This window comes from Scophthalmus maximus, chromosome 12, assembly GCF_022379125.1.
Source record: "Scophthalmus maximus strain ysfricsl-2021 chromosome 12, ASM2237912v1, whole genome shotgun sequence".
NCBI classification, from domain to species: Eukaryota; Metazoa; Chordata; class Actinopteri; order Pleuronectiformes; family Scophthalmidae; genus Scophthalmus; species Scophthalmus maximus.
The window spans coordinates 6,944,398-6,967,152 of NC_061526.1; the positions used below are offsets into that span (position 1 = coordinate 6,944,398).

General features: G+C 50.1%; 2 protein-coding genes across 3 annotated transcripts; one reads left to right on the plus strand and one right to left on the minus strand.

Moving 5' to 3' along the window:
• The first annotated feature begins 259 nt into the window (after positions 1-259).
• On the plus strand, positions 260-19,085 carry capn1 (calpain 1). The gene is made up of 22 exons (XM_035606550.2): positions 260-417; positions 3,741-4,333; positions 5,973-6,042; positions 6,793-6,911; positions 10,734-10,867; positions 11,780-11,948; positions 12,533-12,616; positions 13,206-13,291; positions 13,855-13,929; positions 14,100-14,260; positions 14,454-14,614; positions 14,733-14,744; positions 14,824-15,035; positions 15,437-15,476; positions 15,572-15,637; positions 15,729-15,786; positions 15,921-15,985; positions 16,390-16,458; positions 16,774-16,852; positions 16,930-17,046; positions 17,181-17,239; positions 17,843-19,085. The coding sequence occupies exons 2-22, from the start codon at positions 4,076-4,078 to the stop codon at positions 17,867-17,869; spliced, it is 2,121 nt and encodes a 706-aa protein (XP_035462443.1). The 5' UTR covers positions 260-417; positions 3,741-4,075; the 3' UTR covers positions 17,870-19,085.
• Positions 19,086-19,169: 84 nt separating this feature from the next.
• Positions 19,170-21,909, minus strand: pnp5a (purine nucleoside phosphorylase 5a). Of its 2 annotated transcripts, XM_035608197.2 has the most exons (6): positions 21,582-21,909; positions 20,727-20,896; positions 20,521-20,624; positions 20,252-20,427; positions 19,890-20,080; positions 19,170-19,793 (listed from the first exon to the last, which is right to left on the minus strand). In XM_035608197.2, exons 1-6 carry the CDS (start codon positions 21,602-21,604, stop codon positions 19,576-19,578), a joined length of 882 nt encoding a protein of 293 aa, XP_035464090.1. In that variant the 5' UTR covers positions 21,605-21,909; the 3' UTR covers positions 19,170-19,575. The 2 variants fall into 2 exon arrangements, with proteins under 2 accessions (XP_035464090.1, XP_035464080.1); XM_035608187.2 differs by lacking the exon at positions 21,582-21,909 and having other exon boundaries at positions 20,727-20,937.
• Between the last annotated feature and the right edge of the window lie 846 nt (positions 21,910-22,755).

Below are 22,755 nucleotides of genomic sequence, written 5' to 3' on the forward strand. Positions count from 1 at the left end.
CAACGGACACTAATGTACAAAATGTACAATCTCTACAGCTCAATAAACAACTGTATTTTATTTCAAACTGACGTTAACATCAATTCATTTTGGTTTTATTATTCCAAAGCACCCCCTTCTAATTTGACCCCCCCCCCAAAAAAACAAAACTACATAGAAACAGTGTGTTCTGTGCTTTGGTGAGTGGTGGGCGCTGCGCATGCGCACTGCGAAGGGGGCCGCGTTCGATCCAATAGATGAGTGTGCAGAGGCGGCAGGGCGTCTCTCGACCGAGGGCTGGCAGAGAGACGAGAGGAGGGAGGGGCCGGAGCCACACCGAAACATGCAAGGGGAAGCAGCTCAAAGTCAGGCTGCACATTAAATGTCTCGATAACTGCCAGCAAAAAACAAAAAGGAAGGAACCAGCCTGCCTGCAAGGTAAATATGCCCTTCACTCCATCGACGACGCGTTTGGTTGTACAGGGATTGAGTCTGTGCTTCGGGACGCGGAAAACAAAAAAAAATCTTTCAATGCGTTTCACATGTTGGTCTGAACTTTTTTTTTTTTTTTTTAATGTTTTAAAGAGGAGAACTTGAAGTTTGTGAGCCGCTGCATTGGGAACAATCATAGAAAATGCTCCAAGAAACCCATTCTCGAGCCTAAACAGTCCGCGCAAAACCGAATTGGCACAATTTACGCGTGGAAAAAAAAGGGTGAAATATGACTTGTGTGTCGCGGATTCTTTTCTTTTTTTTTTCACATTTCCATTGGTCTCGCTCTTCCGGCCCCGGCCCACACAAGTTGTTGTTGCAACAGCTGTTCGCGTCGGTCAACCCGCAGAAAGTTGCAGTCTGTTTGACAGCTGGATGTCTTGTGTCTCCTCTCTCGGCCACACCTACCGCCCGCATGGACGACATGCTTATCTGTGTGAGCCATATGTCCATTAAAAAAACAAAAGCTAAAGTTTTAATACCTGAAATACACACACAGACACACACACACACACACACATTCACACACACATACACACACATACACACACATACACACACACACACACACACACACACACACACACACACACACACACACACACACACACACACACACACACAGACAGACAGACACACAGACACACAGGCACGCACACACACAGGCACACACACACACACACACACACACACACACACACACACACACACACACACACACACACAGCCCTCTACCCTGCATGCACTGTCTGTTTTCAAGTGTCTGGCAAAGTCTGTTTCCTGACACCCACTATGATGATTCTAGATTATAATCCTCCTCATAGTCAGCAGTTATTTCCCTCTGTGGACACTTGAGCGGGTCCAGTTTCTCTGCTGGTCTATTTTTTTCCAGGGCTTCCGAGGGCAGAAAAGACACTTTGGGATATTTCCTTTCACACCCGGCTCCCGGCCTCGTGTGACCCTTGAGCTTTTCCCCTTTCCTCTGTCTGTGTAAAGCCCGACTGTATATGTATTTTTCTCTACTTCTGGTCGCTGCGTGACCCACATCCTCTCTGGCGTTGCGTAATAACGGCCACCAATATGTTTGCGAACCTAAAGGCTGATTCGGGTGACATGCGGACGCGAGTTATTTCGACAGGAGCCCGCGACGAAACACAAAGGCCCATCACGTTGGCGTTGAGCTCCCATCTCTTTGGTCGGGCCCCTGCAGCGCATTTGTTGTTCTAATTCCGCTCTCTGCTGTTGAAGACTGTAGCTGCTGGTGGTGAAAAAGCCGTCTGCCGCTTGTCATTTCTCGTAGACGTCACCGCCAGCACTGAGGTGGAGGATGTCTACGGGTGTGTGAGTGTAAGGGAGGGAGGGACGCAGGGAGGTGGGGGTACGAAAGTGTATTTCACATGTGAGGGCAAATGAAATATTCATCCCGACCAGACTGAGCTCACGGTGGGTTTGAGTGGGCCCCGATAACACGCAGCGGAGATGAGATGAAACCCCCCAATGGTTTTGGATATTGTGAGAGGAACGTGTTTTGAGTTTGTTGTTGGTTACAGTGAGGCTATCAAATGGACTCAGGCTGCTGATTTTTTTCTTTTCATAACTGCAAATACAGTCGCTTAAAAATCACAAAAATTAAATGGGTTCTTCCTTTGCCATAGCCACGCCCTTCCGGGCGAGAAGAAGCAACCGGCGGAGTCGCCCTCTGCTGGTCATTTATGAGAACATACAGCTTATGGAAATAAGGAAAGTTATCATATTAAATGTTTGAGGTACCAATGTCAAAGCAATACTTAAAGCCCAAGGTGTGTATTTTTTTTGTAATCTTCTGGCGGCACCTGGTGTTAAAGTTGCAAACCGCAACCGACTGAGCGACCGACAGGGGACACTTTATGGCGGCGCACCGGCGGTTCCATTTTCCGGTTTCCGGCAGCGTCTGAAAAATTCTGGAGCCGTTTAGTATTCAACACGACGTAGCAAACATGGCGGCTCACACGGAGGTCGGGTCGACCTCAGGGAACTGTATTCAACTCATTCCAAGTTTGCAGAAAAAAAACATGGTGATTATACATATGTGAACACACAGTTATGGAGAAATATATTCAGTTTCTGTGAATTAAGTTCCTCCGCATATATTACACACTGTAGCTTTGAAGTACCTCCTTTTGAAAAAATATAGATTCACCTACAAAAAAAAAAGAAGGAAAATTCAGATTCAAACCAGAAACTGTATCATACTGCAGAAAGTAAACAAGTTTTGCCACACTTGAAGCTGTGACACAATTTGGTTCACGAGCGAGAAAGATGAAGTTGGTCAGACGCCCAGTTTCAGATCCTGGAAGAGAAGGAGTGACGGTGCCGCAATGCCCTGTTCTCTGACTCGGCGAACTGGGGCCATTTTCAACAGGCGTGGTTCACAAAACTGTCACTGCCCCCCTGTGCCAACCGTGCAAACAGCGCTCGGCCTCAGTCGCGACACAGGAAGAGTGTTCGGTTCGGATATATCCGGGAGGGGGGTGAAACAAAACGAGACGGGGGTGAAAGGAATCTGACAGAAGAGAAGAAAAGAAAGGACATTAGTTCAGAATAAACATCGCCTGTGTGTGTGTGTGTGTGTGTGTGTGTGTGTGTGTGTGTGTGTGTGTGTGTGTGTGTGTGTGTGTGTGTGTGTGTGTGTGTGTGTGTGTGTGTGTGTGTGTGTGTGTGTGTGTGTGTGTGTGTGTGTGTGTGTGTGTGTGTGTGTGAGAGAGTGAGTGAGAGTAGGGAGCAGAAGCCAGGGAGGTGAACTCACTCCGACGCTCCAGTTCTGTCAGGAGCGTTTGCGCTGATGACATGTTTGCCCCCCCCCACACACACACACGCACACACACACACGCACACACACCTCTCTCTGGGTCTGATTAATGACAGAGCCTGAGAGAGCTTTTGCTTGTTCCGGGCTCTCGCGCTCTTCATTGTGCCTCGAGATTCGCACGGGGGCCGCGCCCTCGCCCTCGCCCTCGCCTCTAACACCGACCTGTCTGACTGATCGTTGACTTTTGATTCCCGAGTGCACGCGCGGCACCGCACCATTACAAGCCGCAGCACTGAAGTGCTCGTCGTGACTGACGCGCACCGCTCGTTTCTCTGGGGGGGTTTTTTTTGGAAACCAGGAATGTGTGTGTCGAGGGCGGACACCGCCGCCGCCGCTCCTCTGCGTCGCGCGGGAGAAGGTGTTGAGTTGACGTATGGGTATACGGTATGTATGTATCTCATTTGAACTTCTTCTCTTCCAGGGTTTGGGATCTGCCTTGGCTGCGAGGAGGACATCGGCCCGCACGGCGCGCCAAGCTTCTACACTTTGAGACAACTATACACTCGAGGCCGTTGACGCATTTGAAGCAAGTACCAAGCAGCAGCCCGGTCTCGTCGATAATCAGGAGCTTCTTGATGGCCACTGATGTTAAATTCTGATTCATGTCTGAGCGCTGAAGCCGTAACCACCTTGATATCAGCTTTAACTTCAGTCGCGTCGACGCAGTAGGACACGGCCCGACGCCTCGCTGCAGTTCCCCCGCGGGCGGAGATCCGGCGGAGAGCGACGGTCGACCCATCGCGGCCGAGGTTCGGGATGGTGGAGGAGCCCATTTACGCCACGGGCATGGCCGCCAGGCTGCGGAGCCAGTGGGATCGCGACGAGGGCCTGGGGCAGAACCACAACGCCGTGAAGTTCCTGGGGCAGGATTATGAGTCTCTGAGGGCCAAGCACCAGGGCAGCGGGCGGCTGTTTGAGGACAGCATGTTCGCGTGTGCCGCGTCCTCCCTGGGATTCAATGAGCTCGGGCCGAGATCCTCCAAGACCTCCGGAGTCCGCTGGCTGAGACCCACGGTGAGAAATCCACAAATGACCCCGCAGTGGGACTATCCTACCTCAGGTTGATCTTATGAAATGGGGGGGGGGGGGGGGTTACCTGCACGTAACAGATCAACCGACCGAGCAACCGACCGACAAACCGACCAATCAACCGACAAACCGACTATCAACCAGAAAGCTGTGAAAGAAATACGGCCACTATCTTTCTACCTGTCCCACCGTACCTGCTCAATGACTTGAACCACCCAATGCAGCCCATCCTCAAAGACTTGGATTTTATCTGTTGCTTGGCAACTAAACTTTCTGTCCGGTATGATTGGTGGAGATCGCTCAGGAGTTGTGCTTGCTCTCGCCCAGGCGGTTGCTAAGTGTCACAGATGTGTCTCTGTACCTTCATTCCTCAATTTTTTCGTGACCGTCTCCGCGACTCGGCGGCGCTACGAACACACCCGGGTGCTCCTTGCATGGCTGAATGTGACACCGGGGAGCGAAGTAGGGGGAGGGGGGGGCAGTGTCTTCATCAGGGCGTTATCACGGCAGAGCCCCGAACACGGCACACACGCCCATTACTGTTTGATTTGCACACACCGTGACGGGTCGCTGCTGTCAGCCCTGTGTGGAAGTGCAGCGAGACGAATCGTGCCGTTAAAAGCTCGCGGGGGGCGGCGGCGGTGGGGGGGGGGGGGCACGATCATCATCAGCATCTACGTGACTGCAGCCTCTTTGCCCCTCTTGCTGCTTCCAACTGAGTGTAGACCACCGTGTGTGTGTGTGTGTGTGTGTGTGTGTGTGTGTGTGTGTGTGTGTGTGTGTGTGTGTGTGTGTGTGTGTGTGTGTGTGTGTGTGTGTGTGTGTGTGTGTGTGTGTGTGTGTGTGTGCGTGCGCGTGTGTGTCGGCCTCTAATGCTTCCCGGCGTCTCCAAAAAATAGTCTCGTGGTACATAATGCATGCGGCCCCGCGCCTGCACCACAGGATCTGTATGTAATATTTACGCCGCGCTGTTCGCATTCTCCACGTAAGAAAGGACACACACAAAAAATCTGTGCTCGGCGCGACCCCGCCCCGTTTGCGCTCCTGCGAGTTCAGCCACGCGTCGGACGGGTTTGTGTGCAGCTCGCGGGGCGCGAGAAGGAACAGGAGTATTTTTCTTTTTATAGCTCGGCGCGGCGGGCCTCTCACGCTCAGCCGGAGACGGCCTTTGAGGCAAAGGAATACTGGGAAACCAGACGTGAACGAGAAACACTAGACACGCGACGCGGGTTCTGTCCCGAATTGTTCATTACGTTGTCCTCGAATCATCCATGGACTAATTGCGTGTCCCTCTCTGCGCAAGAAATACGAAACAGGCGACTGTTTTTTCTCATGTCCAACAACACGTTTCAAACTAGAATGGCACGCAGCAGCCCAACAGTGCCCCTTGACTCCGATAAAGTCTCACAGCCAAGTCGACAAGACCCTGCAGATCACGGAATCACAATCATAAAGAGAGATGGGTTGATTAGAAAAAAAGAAGAAGAAAGAGGTCAGTGTGAGGAAACGGCAAATGTGTGTTTTTTATGAAAATGTTGAATTATTCCTTTTGTTTTTTCTTTTCTTTCCTCGTGTGTGTGTGTGTGTGTGCGTGTGCGCGTGCGTGTCTGTGCGTGCGTGACAGGAATTCTGCAAGCGTCCCGAGTTCATCGTCGACGGAGCCACTCGCACGGACATCTGCCAGGGAGCTCTGGGTGAGTCTCTCTGGGAGGGATCCGCGACCGCCTCACAGTTTCTCTACCGCACGACACCGGCCATTAGAGGAGAGGAGAGGAGAGAAATATACGAGGTTTTAAACCGTCCGACAGGTTTCGGGAGCGAGGGCCAATCGACTGGAAGGCTGCCAAGTCGTAATCTCAAATTAGGAAGACACTGACGACACCTCACTACAGCTGGGATGATAATCGATCCGAGTATGTGTGTTTTTTTTCGGTAAAGTTGAGTATTTGCTGTGACAACACCGCAGGTGGAAAGAAAGAAGAAGAAAGAAGAAGAAAAAGACGGTTTGACGAGTAACTCACCCTGTAAACAGATCTCCATGTGTCAAATTGGCGGAATACCCTTTAAAATATGCACGTGCACGCGATCGGATTTTCGCTGCCGGGAACAAGTCTCAGTGCCGCAGAGGTAAAAGGAGAACAAAACTGAATCGGGAGGGACGCGGGTGACGGACGGAGGGGGACATCTTGAGAGGAGCGAGTTGGTAACGGAGACGGTCGCTTGCCTGCGATGTTTTCATCGCATCCATAATTCACGCCTTGTGTCCCCCGTCCTCACATCTGTAAACAAGGCCACACGGCTTCCGTTTTCCTGTTCTGGAAGCGAGCATGAAAACTCTGTGTGTGTGTGTGTGTGTGTGTGTGTGTGTGTGTGTGTGTGTGTGTGTGTGTGTGTGTGTGTGTGTGTGTGTGTGTGTGTGTGTGTGTGTGTGTGTGTGTCCACAGGGGACTGCTGGCTGCTGGCGGCCATCGGCTCGCTGACCCTAAACACCGAGCTCCTCCACAGGGTGGTCCCTCACGGTCAGAGCTTCCAGCAGGGATACGCCGGCATCTTTCACTTCCAGGTGACGGCCGCTCTTTCACTTCCCGTTTTTCCCGTGCGAACGCGGCGCCGCGCCTCGCCCCGACCAGACCCGCAGGCTGCAGCCATTTACGATCTATTTACGACGAACCCACACCACAGGTCTCCGGTGGACGACGGCCTGTTGGGGCCAGTGTAGGGAAACGAAGAATAGTGACGGAATCCATTCATCTCTGTTCAAATAAAATGAGAATAGAAAATTCAAGGATAAGACCTTGAGCTCTGGGCGTCGTCGTCACTTCGATGGGCGCATGTGTTTTTAATATATCCACCATATATCAGTTGTTGTGGTCGGATTGGCACTCTTAAGATCCGTTGGAAGATCATTTGACGGTGAGATCTCAGTGGAGAGATGGCGTCGTTCTTTTCTCCCCCGCCGGAGTTTCCCAGCCAGGCGTGAGGGGGTTTTCTCAAAGCTGCTCTTTTTCTCGTTCGTCCGGCCCCAGTGAGTCATCCGAGATAAGGGAGATCCACACCCGGTCGCTCGGTCGCTCGGTCGGTCGCTCGGTCAATACACTTTACCTGGGAGGACTTGAGCGGACTTCAGGATATGATCTGTCGCACTTGTCAATGTGTCACCTTGTGCTTTGCGTTGTGACATGAACACACAGAGTTGGCTCTGTGTGTTCTGCCTCTGGCCGAGTGCTGGGCCTTATCGGCCGGACTTGGCTGTGCACACGACACACACACACACACACACACACACACACACACACACGCGCGCGCGTGTAAAAATAAAACCCAACTGCCGAGGTTATTCTTTGACATTTTTGAAAAATTCAAATCGATGAATTGAGGTTGTGCCGCAGGACGCAGATCAGATCACGTGATGTGTGTGTGTGTGTGTGTGTGTGTGTGTGTGTGTGTGTGTGTGTGTGTGTGTGTTCTCAGCTCCAATATACTGATCTACTACTGTGTGTCAAAGTGATAAAAAAAAAAAAAAGATATCAAACATTAGCATGGTAAACATGGACTGTCGGCTCGCCAAGTGTTGACCGTACGTCACCGCTACATGTGACATGCTCAGGATGCCAACTTGCAACATGTCGAACACACACACACACACACACACATACACTCGCTAGGCTATTGGACAGTAGGGAAATCCATCCGTCAAGAAAGACTCAACTAGTATCAAAGAATCAATAAATACCAACGCACGCACGCGCACGACTCCTGGTGCTGGTGACTCAGTTACAGGGATGTCGGCCAAGGCCTGTTTTTCACTGATTATTTCCAGAGACACTTTTTACATTGTTGAATGAATACAGCTGTCCACTGTATAAGTAAATATACATATATATATATGTACAGTATATATAAACACACACACACACACTCGCTGTCTGCTCGAGTTAGTGGAAATAATCATTTCATTTGCTCTCCGGGCCTGTACAGTACGTGCCTCCTGCCTGTGTTTATTGTATGTTCATATAAGCTAAATGGCTCGTAAACACACGGGGCTGCTTTCCCTTTAGTCCAGAGTCGCCCTGGTTTCGTCCTCCTCTTCTTTCTGTTGCACGTATGAGTTGTTTTTGTGTGTGTGTGTGTGTGTGTGTGTGTGTGTGTGTGTGTGTGTGTGTGTGTGTGTGTGTGTGTGTGTGTGTGTGTGTGTGTGTGTGTGTGTGTGTGTGTGTGTGTGTGTGTGTGTGTGTGTGTGTGTGTGTGTGTGTGTGTGTGTGTGTGTGTGTGTGTGTTTTATTTTCTCTGCCCGAGCATGTTTCCACTCTCCGCTTTTCACTTTTTCTTCCCGGGGTTGTCGTCCCCCCCCCCCCCCCCCCCACGCCCCCCCCCCCCCCCCCCCCCCCCCCCCGGCGTCGGTGTTGGATCCTCCTAAGCCTCTGGATGAGTGAGTCCGACCAGGATGAGTCATCCGGGAAATGTAATCACGCGTCCTGGCAGGTTGGGAATCATGTCGGGGAGAGAGAAAAAAGACAGAACGGCGAGCTGAAGAATGAATTATAAACTAGACAAATCACTGCCATCATCAGACACAGATGAAATTGTTAACTGGGGTAGATCCCCCCCCCCCCCCCCTTTTTTCCGCTCTCCTCATTATAGCACATGTTTTTGTTTGCACAGAGAGTATTTTGAGTTTTCTTGAGATGTAAAGGCTGCAAGTCGTTGGAAGATTGTGTGTGTGTGTGTGTGTGTGTGTGTGTGTGTGTGTGTGTGTGTGTGTGTGTGTGTGTGTGTGTGTGTGTGTGTGTGTGTGTGTGTGTGTGTGTGTGTGTGTGTGTGTGTGTGTGTGTGTGTGTGTGATTATAAGCATAATTGTGAATTGAGCTCTGCAGGGTGTGTGGCATCCATCCATCTCTCTGCTGCTCACAAAACAACCACGCACGCACGCACACACACACCACATACACACAGTCACTAATTACACTTATTCCCAATTTAAAAAACAAAACAACACACGGCCTAATTGCTCTCATACACACACACACACACACACACACACACACACACACACACACACACACACACACACACACACACAGACACACACACACACACACACACACACACACACACACACACACACACACACACACACACACACAGACACACACACACACACACACCCTAGCGAAGCGACAACCCTGCAGCTTCCTTCCCCGTCTCTCTCCCTCGCTCTCTACAAATCTCATTACTTTGACGATGAGATATTTCTTTCATAACAGCCTATTATTCACTGTGGCGCGCTCCTATTTTGAGGTTTACTGCCCGGAGGCTCCTTTGTGCAAACTGTTGTCGTCTTCTCCTTTGTCATTTTGTACACTTTGCCGGTTGCACAAGCTGCCGCAACACAACCGGTCGTTTCGCGTTTCCCCCGCATACTTTGAGTCTTAGTGTAGCCACGGCATGAAGCTGACACTCTGACCTCGGCCTGTTTTGACCCTTGGTGACCCAGTTGGCCTCTTCTGCCCCCTGCTGGCCAACAGCCTGTGCGACTGCACCTTCCAACCCCCTACCCAAAACAGTAAAGCCACCCCGCCCTTATGTCCTTTATCGTCCCACCTGGGGATTCTTGGGAGGAGTCGACAGAAAAGGAAAAAGAAAATGAATCACGGCGACGTCGCCTCGTAAAAAACAAAAAAACAAAGCCATCCGCTCGCCGGACTGGTTTAGAGATATTTCGAGAGAGCGGCCCGGGAGGTGGAGTCTGAGCTTTCAGCCTCTGGGTTTATGTTAAGGGTTTGAAACGCACAAAAGAAAACGGGGCCTTTGTCGTCTCTCGTGCGTTTGGACAATAAACCTAGGCGACGATGTTGCGTAGATTATCATGCATTACAGTGTAAGGAGATATTTATTGACGCTCCAGCTCAGTATACTACAATATTAGTGGCTTAAACATTAATATCACTAATAATGATCCAAATATTTAAATACATACTTAATTTCATGAAGCTGAAGCTATTTGAATACTTTTACTTAAGTAAACATTTTTCATATTGTACTTTTTTTCCTCTTGGTGTGTTATTACTATTTTTCATAAAGTAAATATTTGTGCGTTGTGACGCCATCGATGCCAGTTCACACTATTTCACCTTCAAATCCGAAAAAGGCAGAATGTGCGTAATAAATCTAAGCGACACATTACACAAAAATATGCAATACAATAGAACTGTATTGATCCAGATCCTGCGTCGACTTAAATGTACAATTTCCTTTAAGATACCAAAAGGTCGTAATCAATATAAAAATGTATTGATATATTCAATTTGTTTTTTTTTTGTTCGAACCTCGCCTGTCGAGACCTAGTTTGTCGCCGTTGACCCTTTCTCCTCCGTCTGTGGCGCAGTTCTGGCAGTTCGGCGAGTGGCTGGAGGTGGTGATCGACGACCGGCTGCCGGTGAAGGACGGGAAGCTGCTGTTTGTCCACTCGGCGGAGGGCACCGAGTTCTGGAGCGCGCTGCTGGAAAAGGCCTACGCCAAGTAAGACCGGCCGGCGATGCGTTCGTGTGACATGTTGACCGGAGGAAGATGTCGTTATTCAGACACCTGTGACTTTTGTTATTTCTTATTATGAATTTAAAGTGTAAATCCACCCATAGACAGTGTCTGTGTCAAAACACGAGCTCAAAGCGTCTGCCTGAAGATCATTTTTCTTTATGGATTCATCTGCCGAATTTTTTTTAAATCTTTAGATTGATCACTCTGCAGCTAGACTAGTATCACCCGTGTCCCACAATCTGCACATGAGGACTGTTGACTGTTGGGGAGGCTGGTTGTGGTGGGTGGTGGGGTTCGATTCCCAGTTAGGGGCCACTATCCAGTGTGGGGCCCTTAGGCAAGGCCCTTAATGCTAATGTAATGTAATGTGTACGAGGAGCAGGTTGATCAGCCAATGGCAACATTGAATTGCAATAGCGGGGTGTCGACCACCAGAGGGCAGACTCTGTGCACACTTACCACACAAAGTGTAGAATTCAAACCCAAAGTTTGGACCCCAATCACTCGACAGCACTACTCAGCTCTTTGAAAGAATCTGCAGATCATCTTCATCTGCACTTGTCTTAGATGTTCATTCATATTCACGATAAATGCACAGTGATATAAACATGAGTCTGATCCAAAGCTCCGGGGTTTACCGTTTCCAAGTCTCAGTCAAAAATCGATCGCCGCAGGACTTTTGTGGGCGAATGAATGAATTTTAAAAATGAATAAAAACAGAATATAGCTGAGGTAACATTTAGTGAATTCTGTCATAGATGCATTTGTCTACAGGTGAACGAGCAAAGGGGTTTCTGGATCACATCTCCCAACTGAATGTCGAAAATGTTCTTACTTAGTTTTGAATTACAGGTCACGCTCATATCATTTATTTATTTTTTTTTCCTGTCTCAGACTAAACGGCTGCTACGAAGCGCTGTCGGGCGGCAGCACGTGCGAGGGCTTCGAGGACTTCACCGGCGGCGTGACGGAGATGTTCGAGCTGCGGAAAGCCCCCTCCGACCTCCACAGCATCATCAAGCGGGCCATAGACCGGGGGTCGCTGCTGGGCTGCTCCATTGACGTCAGTACTGTGTGTGTGTGTGTGTGTGTGTGTGTGTGTGTGTGTGTGTGTGTGTGTGTGTGTGTGTGTGTGTGTGTGTGTGTGTGTGTGTGTGTGTGTGTGTGTGTGTGTGTGTGTGTGTGTGTGTGTGTGTGTGTGTGTGTGTGTGTGTGTATGTGTGACAATAGGAGACGGTGTGACAGTGTGAAAGGAGACACGACTCCAAACGAAGGACAGTGTTGCTAATCGTTACTGCATTGAACTTTAAAATCACTGACAAAAGCTTAAGAAGTGATAATATGTTAGTGTTCGCAACTTTTCATTTTTATTATTAAATTGTTCTTTTTGTAGTTCAACCTTTGACGACAGCGATGACATGCGACATCGTTCTATCACACACACACACACACACAAACACACACACACACACATGTATTCCTCACTCCGTGAAGCCCGTTGATCTTAATGAATGAGCCGCGTCGCCACGGCGACAGCGACCCCGTCACTTGAGGATCCGCTGGGCCTCTGAGCCGTCGTCGCTCGTCCTCCGGCGCCGACCCCGGTGACCTCTTCTCATTGTCCTCTTCCTCCCTCCCCGCCCTCAGATCACCAGCACCCGAGACATGGAGGCCGTCACGTTCAAGAAGCTGGTGAAAGGACACGCCTACTCCGTGACCGCCGTGGACGAGGTGAGGGCGTAAAAAAAAAAATGTGACAGAGTTGGGTATATGCATGTTTTATAGTTTATTGAATGTCCGTCTTTGATGCCAAGACGATTGAAACAATTATTTCAGGGAGGCGAAGCGGCAAACGACATGAGTGTAAGGAAAGGAATAATAATAATAATAATAATAATAATACATTTCATTTATAGAGCACTTTTCATTGCTCAAAGCAATCTGAAAGGAAAGTCAGTGTCAAATCCTCGAGTCGTGCCCATTCATGGGTTTTGTAACCCGTGACTGTCATCCTTTTAAAAAAAAAAACACATTGAATGTACTTCATGAAAAGAAACTCTTGTGAGGCTGTGGCAAATTGATTGTGTTCAGAAATTGGCCCGCGACCTTGAGGTCGCTCATGTCTCACGTCACCGAGGTGCGTGTCATTTTTGGGCTGCGTGCAATATCTGCCTGACGCCGCTTGCCGACGTGTTCCATATTTGGGGCTGTGTGTGACCACGTCCCGCCTCCCGCGTTGCCCCACCCAGACGACCGCCCGGGACGTCCCGGGGAACATTTTTTACCTTCTTTATCCTGTCTTTCTTTCTTTGCCCCGCAGGTGGTGTACAGAGGAAACATGACCAAGCTGGTGCGCATCAGGAACCCCTGGGGGGAGGTGGAGTGGACGGGCGCGTGGAGCGACGAGTAAGGCCTCAGCCCCACTCGCTCGTGAAAGGATCTTTTCAAACATTACCGTGCAGTCACCGGAAGAACAATAAACTGATTGGGGAGGTTTTAGCCGTGCAACCCCCGGCTCTCCTCCTCATTGGGCAGAGGAGTCCTGAGGCGGCTGGAGGAGGAGGGGGGGGGGCTCACATCACATGTCGTGTTACTGTAGTTATGACAAGTAGAAAATGCCGGTCAGTTCATCCGCAATTTCGCAAACAATTCTGAGAAACGCTCATCTCACGTAATACACATAATTCCTTCTATTTCATTATTATTATTATTATTATTATTATTATTATAAAAGCCAACTCATAACAAAAACCTCTCTTCGGCCCGGCATCTTTATTCTGTGATTATTTTTTTCTTTTGAACACTGATAATAATGACAAAGCTTTTAACTGGGAAAAAGACAAATGACGAGGACGAGCGGAGGAAGACGTCATATATATATATATTTGTCATAATTCAGGAAACATTCGCAGTGCTCAGCTCGTGTCCGTTGTGTCTTTATGATTTCTTTTTCTGCGGGACCCCCTCAGCTCCAGAGAGTGGGACAGTGTGGATCGCTCCGTCAGGGCCCGGCTACAGAACCGCAGCGAGGACGGGGAATTCTGGTGAGTGCCTCTTCCCGTTCATACATAACCCTTTTTATTATCACACGGTGTGACGCGGTTCAGGGGGGGGGTCCCACTCTTGTCACGAACAAACTCTGGAGGCCCCAGTGCGTCCTCCCCCCTAACGGCGTTTTTTCCCCCCCCCCCGTCCCGCCTCCCGTTCCCCTCAGGATGTCGTTCAGCGACTTCCTGCGCGAGTTCACCCGCCTGGAGATCTGCAACCTGACGGCCGACGCGCTGGAGAACAGCCAGCTGAAGAAGTGGAGCTCCTCGCTCTACCAGGGCGAGTGGAGGAGGGGCAGCACCGCCGGCGGCTGCCGCAACTTCCCAGGTACGGAGCGGCGACGGGGCGGGCGGAACGGGGGGGGCAACTGCGGGAGCTGCCTCCGCGGCGCAACCGCATTAGATGTCGCACATTTTGGGGGGATTAGTGGTTTCAGACACGCAGCGGCACATTTAATCCATACCTGCGTCATATGAGAGTGTGGTGACGAGTCTGATGACCGAAATCCCGCCCCCCCCAGCGACCTTCTGGCTCAACCCGCAGTTCAAGATCGCGCTGCAGCACCCGGACGCGCCCGGCCAATCGGAGTGCAGCTTCCTGGTCGCCCTCATGCAGAAGGACCGCAGGAAGAAGCGGCAGGAGGGCAAGGACATGGAGACCATCGGGTTCGCCCTCTACGAGGTGAGAGGCGGCCCGGGCGCGACGCCGCCCGTCGCAGTTCCACTTCTCACAGCGGACGCATATCCTGCTCACGCGACTTCATAGCAATAATCCCGTCCTCTCTTTTTGTTCTTCGCAGGTTCCGAAGGAGGTACGGGCTTTTTCTACCTTCTCTACCTTCTGAATGAACTATGTCTGAATGTCCCGCAGCAGACTAACCCCCTCCTCAGTTTGTGGGCAGGTCCGGCGTCCACCTGAAGAAGGAGTTCTTCCTCACGCACGCCTCCAGCGCCCGCTCGGAGCTCTTCATCAACCTGAGGGAGGTCAGCTCGCGGCTGCGGCTGCCGGCGGGCGAGTACATCATCGTGCCCTCCACCTTCGAGGCGCACAAGGAGGGCGACTTCGTCCTCAGGGTGTTCTCCGAGAAGCCGGCCGACTCCGAGTGAGTGGCCGTATCGAAAACGGGGGCGGGGCGGGGCGCGGCGCGGCGGGGTGGGGAAATGGAAATTTGTGCCGCTGTTAATCCGCTGGTGTTGGTTTTTTTAGTAGTCCGAACAGATTTAAGTATTCTTAATTTGTTTTAGGTGCTTATGTGGCCTCTGATCCTGACATTCAGGTGATAAGGATGAAAAAAAAAAATATATGATTTATATATATATATATAAATTTATTTTTTAACAAGATAATGTTCGCCCTTGGTGAATAAATCCTGCCTATTTTTAAAAAAAAAAAAAAAAAACGGTACAAATATCCTTTAAAGAAAATGAGGAATGAATGAATTTAATGTTTCCAAAAATGTAAAAGTAATTTCTTTGGGCTCTTCTTTCCTTCTTCCTACATCAGGGAGCTTGATGACGAGGTCGAGGCGAAGCTTCCGACTGAGGTGACTGTCCAACATTGATGACAACGTACTGATGATGTAATGATAAGGGAAGCAAAAGAAAAACGTGGACCGACCACTCGTTTTCCGTGTTTCAGACTCAGCTGGACGAGAGCCAGATCGACGCGGGCTTCAAGAATCTCTTCAGGCAGCTGGCGGGGCCGGTAAGTGCGGCGGCGGCGGCGGCGGCTGGTGGCGGATATGATCATCATTTTTTTTTTAATTGAACTGACCATCTCCGTTTGGTGGCCACAGGACATGGAGATCAGTGTCACGGAGCTGCAGACAATTCTGAACAGGATCATCAGCAAACGTAAGCGGCGGCGGCGGCGGCGGCGGCAGAAATCCCACGGTGGAATCGCAAAGCTTGTGTTTTGGGCATAACTGTATTACTTTCAAATGGCGAAGAGTTCAAATCTGCCGTCCTCACTCTCTCGTCCGAAACAGACAAAGACCTGAAGACGGACGGCTTCACGAAGGAGGCCTGCCGCAGCATGATAAACCTCATGGACGTATCCTGGAAACGCTTGTGTGAGAAATGAATAATAATAATTATAATAATAATGATGATGATGATGATGATGATGATGGTAAACTTTTATTTGTACTTCCCTTTTCAAAACACCCCGCGACGGGGCGCTTTGCTCGGCCGAAACGCGTTTAAGACATTTCGGAAAGTAAGATTGGGGGGAATAAGATGATACAGAAATAAAGCATTAAAAACAATAATGAATGCATAAAACGAAACCACGCATGTGGTTACTTCAGAAATGCTGAATTTGAATTCCTTTCACGTTGACCTCTTGCAATAGCAGAATCTTCAAAATCCTCTAAAACATTAATTATGTTGTTGCTGTTGTTGTTGTTGTTGTTGTTGTTGTTGTTGTTGTTGTTTTTCCTGAACGCGTGGGCTCAGACGGACGGCAGTGGAAAGCTGGGCCTGAGCGAGTTCCATGTCCTCTGGGAAAAGATTAAGCGATACCTGGTGAGATCAAACGGCCAATCGCATCGATTACTTGCGTGAGCCAGTTGTTTTATTTTGACCATGTGGCCAGCGGACGGTCCCTTTCCTGTCTGCGGTCCAACTGTGTCGCTTTCTCTCCGTCCCCCCCCTCTCTCTCTGTACTGTGTGTGTGTGTGTGTGTGTGTGTGTGTGTGTGTGTGTGTGTGTGTGTGTGTGTGTGTGTGTGTGTGTGTGTGTGTGTGTGTGTGTGTGTGTGTGTGTGTGTGTGTGTGTGTGTGTGTGTGTGTGTGTGTGTGTGTGTGTGTGTGTGTGTGTGTGTGTGTGTGGCGACGCCAGACCGTATTCCGGCAGTTTGACTTGGACAAATCGGGCACCATGAGCTCCTACGAGATGAGGATGGCCCTTGAATCCGCAGGTACCGCTCCTTTTTTCCGTTGCAGTACGTTCCTCTCCGTCGTATTTGCTCTCACGCGGGACTGACTTCTGCTCAAGGTTTCAAGCTGACCAACCACCTGTTCCAGCTGATCATCCTGCGCTACACGGAGGACGACATGGCCATCGACTTTGACAACTTTGTCACCTGCCTGGTCCGACTGGAGACCATGTTCCGTGAGTCCCCCCCCCCCCCCCCCCCCCCCCCCGTCCCCGTCCCCGTCATCACACGCAGGGCCGTAGGGGAATTAATACCTGAAAATGAATGACTATAAATAAGCGATTCTCTTTTTGTTTTTCTGCCTCTGAAGAAACCTTCAAGACTCTGGACACGGACGCCGACGGTCAAATATCCCTCACCTTCTTCCAGGTAACAGACACATATGCCCGTGTGGGCAGGGGCGATTGCCTGGGGGCCCTGAGCAGACAGGGGCCCCCAAACCCGCAGCGCACAACAATTTTGTGAGAAGCCCGTTCAATTCTATGATCGGCTGTGTGCAGGGGACTGCGGCGGCATGTTTGTAATCCCCCCCTCCAACGAGGCCCCCGGTACGACGTAGGGCCCTTTGTTCCTTGGGGGGCCCCAGAGTCATTTGAATCTGGAGTCACCCCGAATGAGTCAAGCATAGTTTCATATTCAGCTCACGGACTGTATATAAGATGGACAGCCTTTTTCCACATCAGTGTGATGAGAGCCACCTGAATTTACAGACACCATTTTTAGGGGGGGGGGACTTATTTTACATGTACACGACTTTTTTAGTTTGACTGATGCTGTACTGCTCGACTTTTGCGGAGCGGCCACGGCGTCCATCTTTCGAAATACTGTACCTTCTATGATTATTATTATTATGATGGTGATGAAAGGGTATGGAAATGGGGGATAGCAGGTTTACATTTTTTGTCATGTTGCTAAAACCATTCATATCATAATCGGCCTTCCCTAATCCACACGCTCTTCTCTGCCCTACAGTGGATCACCCTGACCATGTTTGCCTAGACACGAGCGGACTCCTCTGCAACTCTTGCATCTGCATCCGGCGGCAGCTCCCGGCCAAGTATCTGTGGTTTTTTCGGAAGTGCCTCTTTTCCTCCGCTAAATAGCTGCGTCCTAATTCGGGGGGGCCGCCTCCTTCTGGGGCTACATTCGAAGACCGATCGACAAATGCGTCCTTCCATTCCCCAGCAATGAAGCGTCCCACCAGCCGCGGGATCTTTTCCCAGCCCAACCTATCCCAGGATGGGAAATTCCTCCAAAGACCCAGGGGCGTAGTGCCAAATTCTGGGGCCTATGCAGCCCCCCCCCCCCCCCCCCCCCCGCAGCTATGATGCTGATTCATTCATGGCGCTGTGTCTGTGTTCTAATTGTAACTAGCCCCCCCCCCCCCAGTGCTACGCCCCTGCATCGACCAGACCGTTTTTGGTCATAGCGGCCCCTGAAACTTGTTTTTACATCTTGTGCCAAAAGTTGCTCTCTGACGCTGCACCGCTCTTTATATACCCAATCCTATTTAGCCTTGGAACATACCCGCTTATCATTATGCATGGCACTTTCTAAGAAAAAAACGAACTTTTTATATTATGGCTGTAGCTTACGGTAGTGGTTTAGAACGGGGGACGTGTGCGTCAGCGTCGTCTTATCTCGCCTTCTCAGAAGGGCACAAGGAAAACGCCGGCGGTACTTTTGGTGAAGGCAAATAATTATGCAAAATGACGTGGATGGATATTATGTCGTGTGCATGCAGTGTTCAACCGGGGGAGCAAGTGTTTGATTTCAAAAGCTGTAACAACAATGTCACTTTTTTGGCAATGAAAAGGCTTGAAAATGTGAACATGTCACGTGTCATAATTTGAACCGGGGGAAAAAGCGTCAAACCTGCACGTGTTTCCATAAAACGCCATAAGTGTATATCTTCTGCCAATTGTCTTACCGGCGTGTAACTTTTTAACTTTTTAAAACGGAAGAGTTGCATTTTTCTTTTGAAATGTTTTTCATTTCATCAAATCCCAGCAGCCGCCCTGCCCCCCCGCCCCCCTCCCCCACCCCCCTGGTTTCTGCCATGTCATGCTTATGCAACATTACTTCATGTTTACAATGGTTACATTCAAGGTCCCTTTGGACCCATTCACCATGCAATACGTTGGTTTTCTGTGTTGCCCTGTCTGTAAATCTTCAACCCGCACTTTGGAAAAAAATAAAGATGGGGAGACTTTCACGAGTGTCTCCGAGTCGACTCTGTGAACCGAGGGGGCCGAGCGCGGTGTGTCCGCTGCGGTGACAGTAACGCAGAGAGCCATAGTGTAGTAATAAATAGAGCATTTAGTAACAAGTCTTATTACAAAAAAAAACAAGCACAGTAACATGTACACACACACACGTTCCAACAACATAATGTTAAGGTCTTTACAGCGGATTGGGGCTCATTCATTAAGTTAAATTGCAGACATTTGTACAAGCTGATCGTGTGTTGAGTTAGAACAAAGAAATACGCACTCATTTAAAAACAGATACCGATAATAAAAAAGGAGAGGTGACATCAGGGCCGTGTGCGTTCTGTTTCCTGTACAGAACATCTACGTGTCCTCACCCAGACGAAGAGCTAAATGACATTTTCCCTTTTGGGAATACTACAAAGGCGGAAATCTAGTCCTCTGACCAGCGTGGGCCCCCCGCGCCCCCCCCATCAGATCGGAGCACGGCGTCTCTCAGACGTAGTCGTTGTTGTGCTCGATCCTGGTCACCATGGTGGAGACCAGCCGCTCCAGCTGCTCCGCCCGCTGCTTCCCGATCTGCAGGACCTCCTCGTGGTTGGCCTTCTCCTCGCTGTCGTAGTCCGCCACCGCCTTGTTGGTGATCAGCGAGAGGGCGAAGACGCGCATGCCGCAGTGGCGTGCGACCAGCACCTCGTGGACCGTGCTCATGCCTGGTCGGGGGGGGGGGAGAAGGCATTTTAAAATAAATAAATAAATGAAAACGGACACGGGCACATTAGCATTCTGTGATCCGTGAGGCCACCCACCGACGGCGTCGGCGCCCAGTTTGTGCAGCATGCGGCACTCGGCGATGGTCTCGAACGAGGGGCCGCCCAGCACGCAGTAGACGCCCTCCTTCAGGAAGTCGCCGTAGCCCAGCTCCTGTCCCACGTCCATGGCCAGCTGCTGCAGCTCGCGGTCGTACGCATCGGACATGCACGGGAAGCGCACGCCGAACCTGCGGGAGGCGGAAAGAGGCGCGGGGGACGGTGAGGGGCCGAGGACGGACCAAGTCAGGGGACTTTGATTTTGTCGCTGCTGTTTGATGAGACTTTCATCCATCACCCGACACACACACACACACACACACACACGCAGACACGCAGACAGTCACACAGACGTGGCCTACCTCTCGTCGTTGGGTCCAACCAGGGGGTTGTTGCCGGCGAAGCCCGGCATGTTGAGGTGGTCCTTCATGATCATGATGTCTCCCACTTTGAAGTCCTGGTTGAGGCCGCCGGCCGCGTTGGTCAGCATCACCGTCTCCACGCCGAGCAGCTTGAAGATCCTCATGGGCAGCGTGATCTGGAAGAGCGCGCACACGCCGTGTCAATACTGCGTTACGTGACGGGTCGGAGGGGGGAGGTCGAGGCCGCGGATTTTTTTTGAACTATTTACCCTCTGGATTGGCAGGCCCTCGTACAGGTGGGAGCGCCCCTGCATGCAAACGCACGGCCTCCCCTTCAATTTGCCGAACACAAGCCTCCCTGCATGTCCGTGCACTGTGGGGGGGGGGGGACAAAAACACAAACCAGTCAGTAAATCAGGAGCGTGCGGTGGACGAAACTGCAGCGGAGAGGCCGCGCTGTGGTGTTCCAACGCACCGGTGCTCTGCGGGAAGTTGGGGATGTCCTTGTAGTTGAAGGCAACCGGGTCCTTCAACATGTCGGCCAGCCCCCCGAGCCCCGACCCGCACACGATGCCCACTGTGGGCCGGACGTCCGTCTGGGCCAGCAGCCAATCGGCGGTGGCCTTGCAGTCCTCGTAGCCGTAGCTGGATGACATTTTTTTGAAAAACATAAAAGGAGAGAGATTGGAAGTTAGGACGACCCGCTGTGCGCAAAGCGAGCGGGAATCAGACGCGCAGGTGCTGACCTGATCTGAGAACTGCTACTAATAAGGATCAGACTTTGAGGAGAGACACACACACACACACACACACACACACACACACACACACACACACACACACACACACACACACATCTGCTCCTTATTCGTCTGATTGGGTTTGTGGGATCACTTTTCAGTTTGATGAGGAACCTCCAGCCCCGGGACGACTGGCCGTTTGTCCCCGTTACGACCCCATAATAATAACTTTATAACTTTCTGAACTTCAAACCATGAAGTAAAAAAAAAAGCATATTTTACTTCCTCATTAAATCTGAATTTTCCTGATGTCCAGATGAGCAAGTATTTTTTTTAAAAAGCAGAAATAAAAGAGTCATAAATCATCATAATGTAAGAAGTACTGAAATCCCACGTGTCAGTTTCCTCAGTGGGTTTTCCATGTGGTCTCTGCTGCGCATGTGCGTTTGTCTTTGGCCCCCTCCCAACACACACACACACACACACACACACAGGCATATACATATATATTTATATAGTTTTTCTACCCACAGCCAGGGGGGGAGGGGTCAGCAGAAAGTACAATATGTTCAACAGTGTGATGTACTCACCCTTTGTTTGCCTCTGGGAACATTGTGCAGGATCGAGTAGGAGTCTGCGTGTGTTCTGTGTGGGGGGGGGGGGGGGGGGGGGGCGGAGAAAAAAGGTAAATGTGTGAGAGCACACTTATTTAAAAAAAATTAAAAATTAAACAAATTAAAAAAATCAAGTTCCCAGGTGGCAAAACGTCGAGTCACAGCGCAGCTGTCGGGAAGAAAAATGATGAATATGAACGCAAAAAAAAAAAAATCTGATTAAAGCTGAAGGGGGACGAAAAGTTCTTTTCGGGTTTTTTTCTCGTGGGTTTTGATCGTCCTCAAAAAAATTCCTCTGAGGAGGAGGCGCAGCCGCCGGGGTTATTATAGGCCCCCAGACCCCCTCCTCCCGCCCCCGAGTGACGCACACGGATGCTGCGGCCTCATTGGCCGGACGGACACACCTTCAAAAATAGTGCGCAATGAAAGCGGATACACGCGTCTGTTCTCATGGCGTGGCCCCTTCCTCCTCTTCCTCCTCCTCCTCCTCCTCCACCGTGATCCGGAAACGTCGTCAGCTGTTGCCGCCGTCACCAATCGGCCTCTGTATTGATCAACAGCAGAAGCCAAAACGAGGGGTGCGCGTCGCACGTGTTCACAGCGTCATCTGTGGCCATCGGGCCTACGGAAGTCGATGTGTGTCATGCGTCGACTGGACCCCGGCCATGGTTTATGTGGTTATACATTTGTCACAGTCATAAATAAGCTGTGGATTTTCTACGTCGGCAACACGCCGAAGCACAATCCTGAGAGATATTTCGTTTCGATGCCCATTTTTGTCTTCTTCTTCTTTACAGATGGAGATTTGAAAACACAAAAATATTGACCAACAACATTCAAATGCTGCCAATACTAATACTAATATTAATATTATTAATGTTTCATGTAAAGCACTATGAATCGCCTTGTTGTTGAAATGTGCTATGCAAATAAACTTGCAGTACCTATTATTATTATTATTATTAATAATAATATTATTATTATTTTATTATTAATAACATTATTATAATATGCTACTTTTAAAAAAAATAATGTGAGCAAGTCATCATCTTCTCGATCTGTACACTTTTAGGCAGTGTTTCCTTTCCGATATTTCAATAAATATAAATCCCATTAACTTTATTATCCTTTTTAAATTCCGTGGTGGTGT

Coding starts and splice junctions, on each gene's coding strand:
- capn1 (XM_035606550.2), top strand. CDS start 4,076: ATGGTGGAGGAGCCCATTTACGCCACGGGCATGGCCGCCAGGCTGCGG. Junction 15,036..15,436: donor GAGAAGCCGGCCGACTCCGA/GTGAGTGGCCGT, acceptor TTCCTACATCAG/GGAGCTTGATGACGAGGTCG. Junction 17,240..17,842: donor TATCCCTCACCTTCTTCCAG/GTAACAGACACA, acceptor TCTGCCCTACAG/TGGATCACCCTGACCATGTT.
- pnp5a (XM_035608187.2), bottom strand. CDS start 20,922: ATGTTTTTCAAAAAAATGTCATCCAGCTACGGCTACGAGGACTGCAAG. Junction 20,081..20,251: donor GTTGGACCCAACGACGAGAG/GTAGGCCACGTC, acceptor CGCCTCCCGCAG/GTTCGGCGTGCGCTTCCCGT. Junction 19,794..19,889: donor ACTGGGCGCCGACGCCGTCG/GTGGGTGGCCTC, acceptor CCCCCCGACCAG/GCATGAGCACGGTCCACGAG.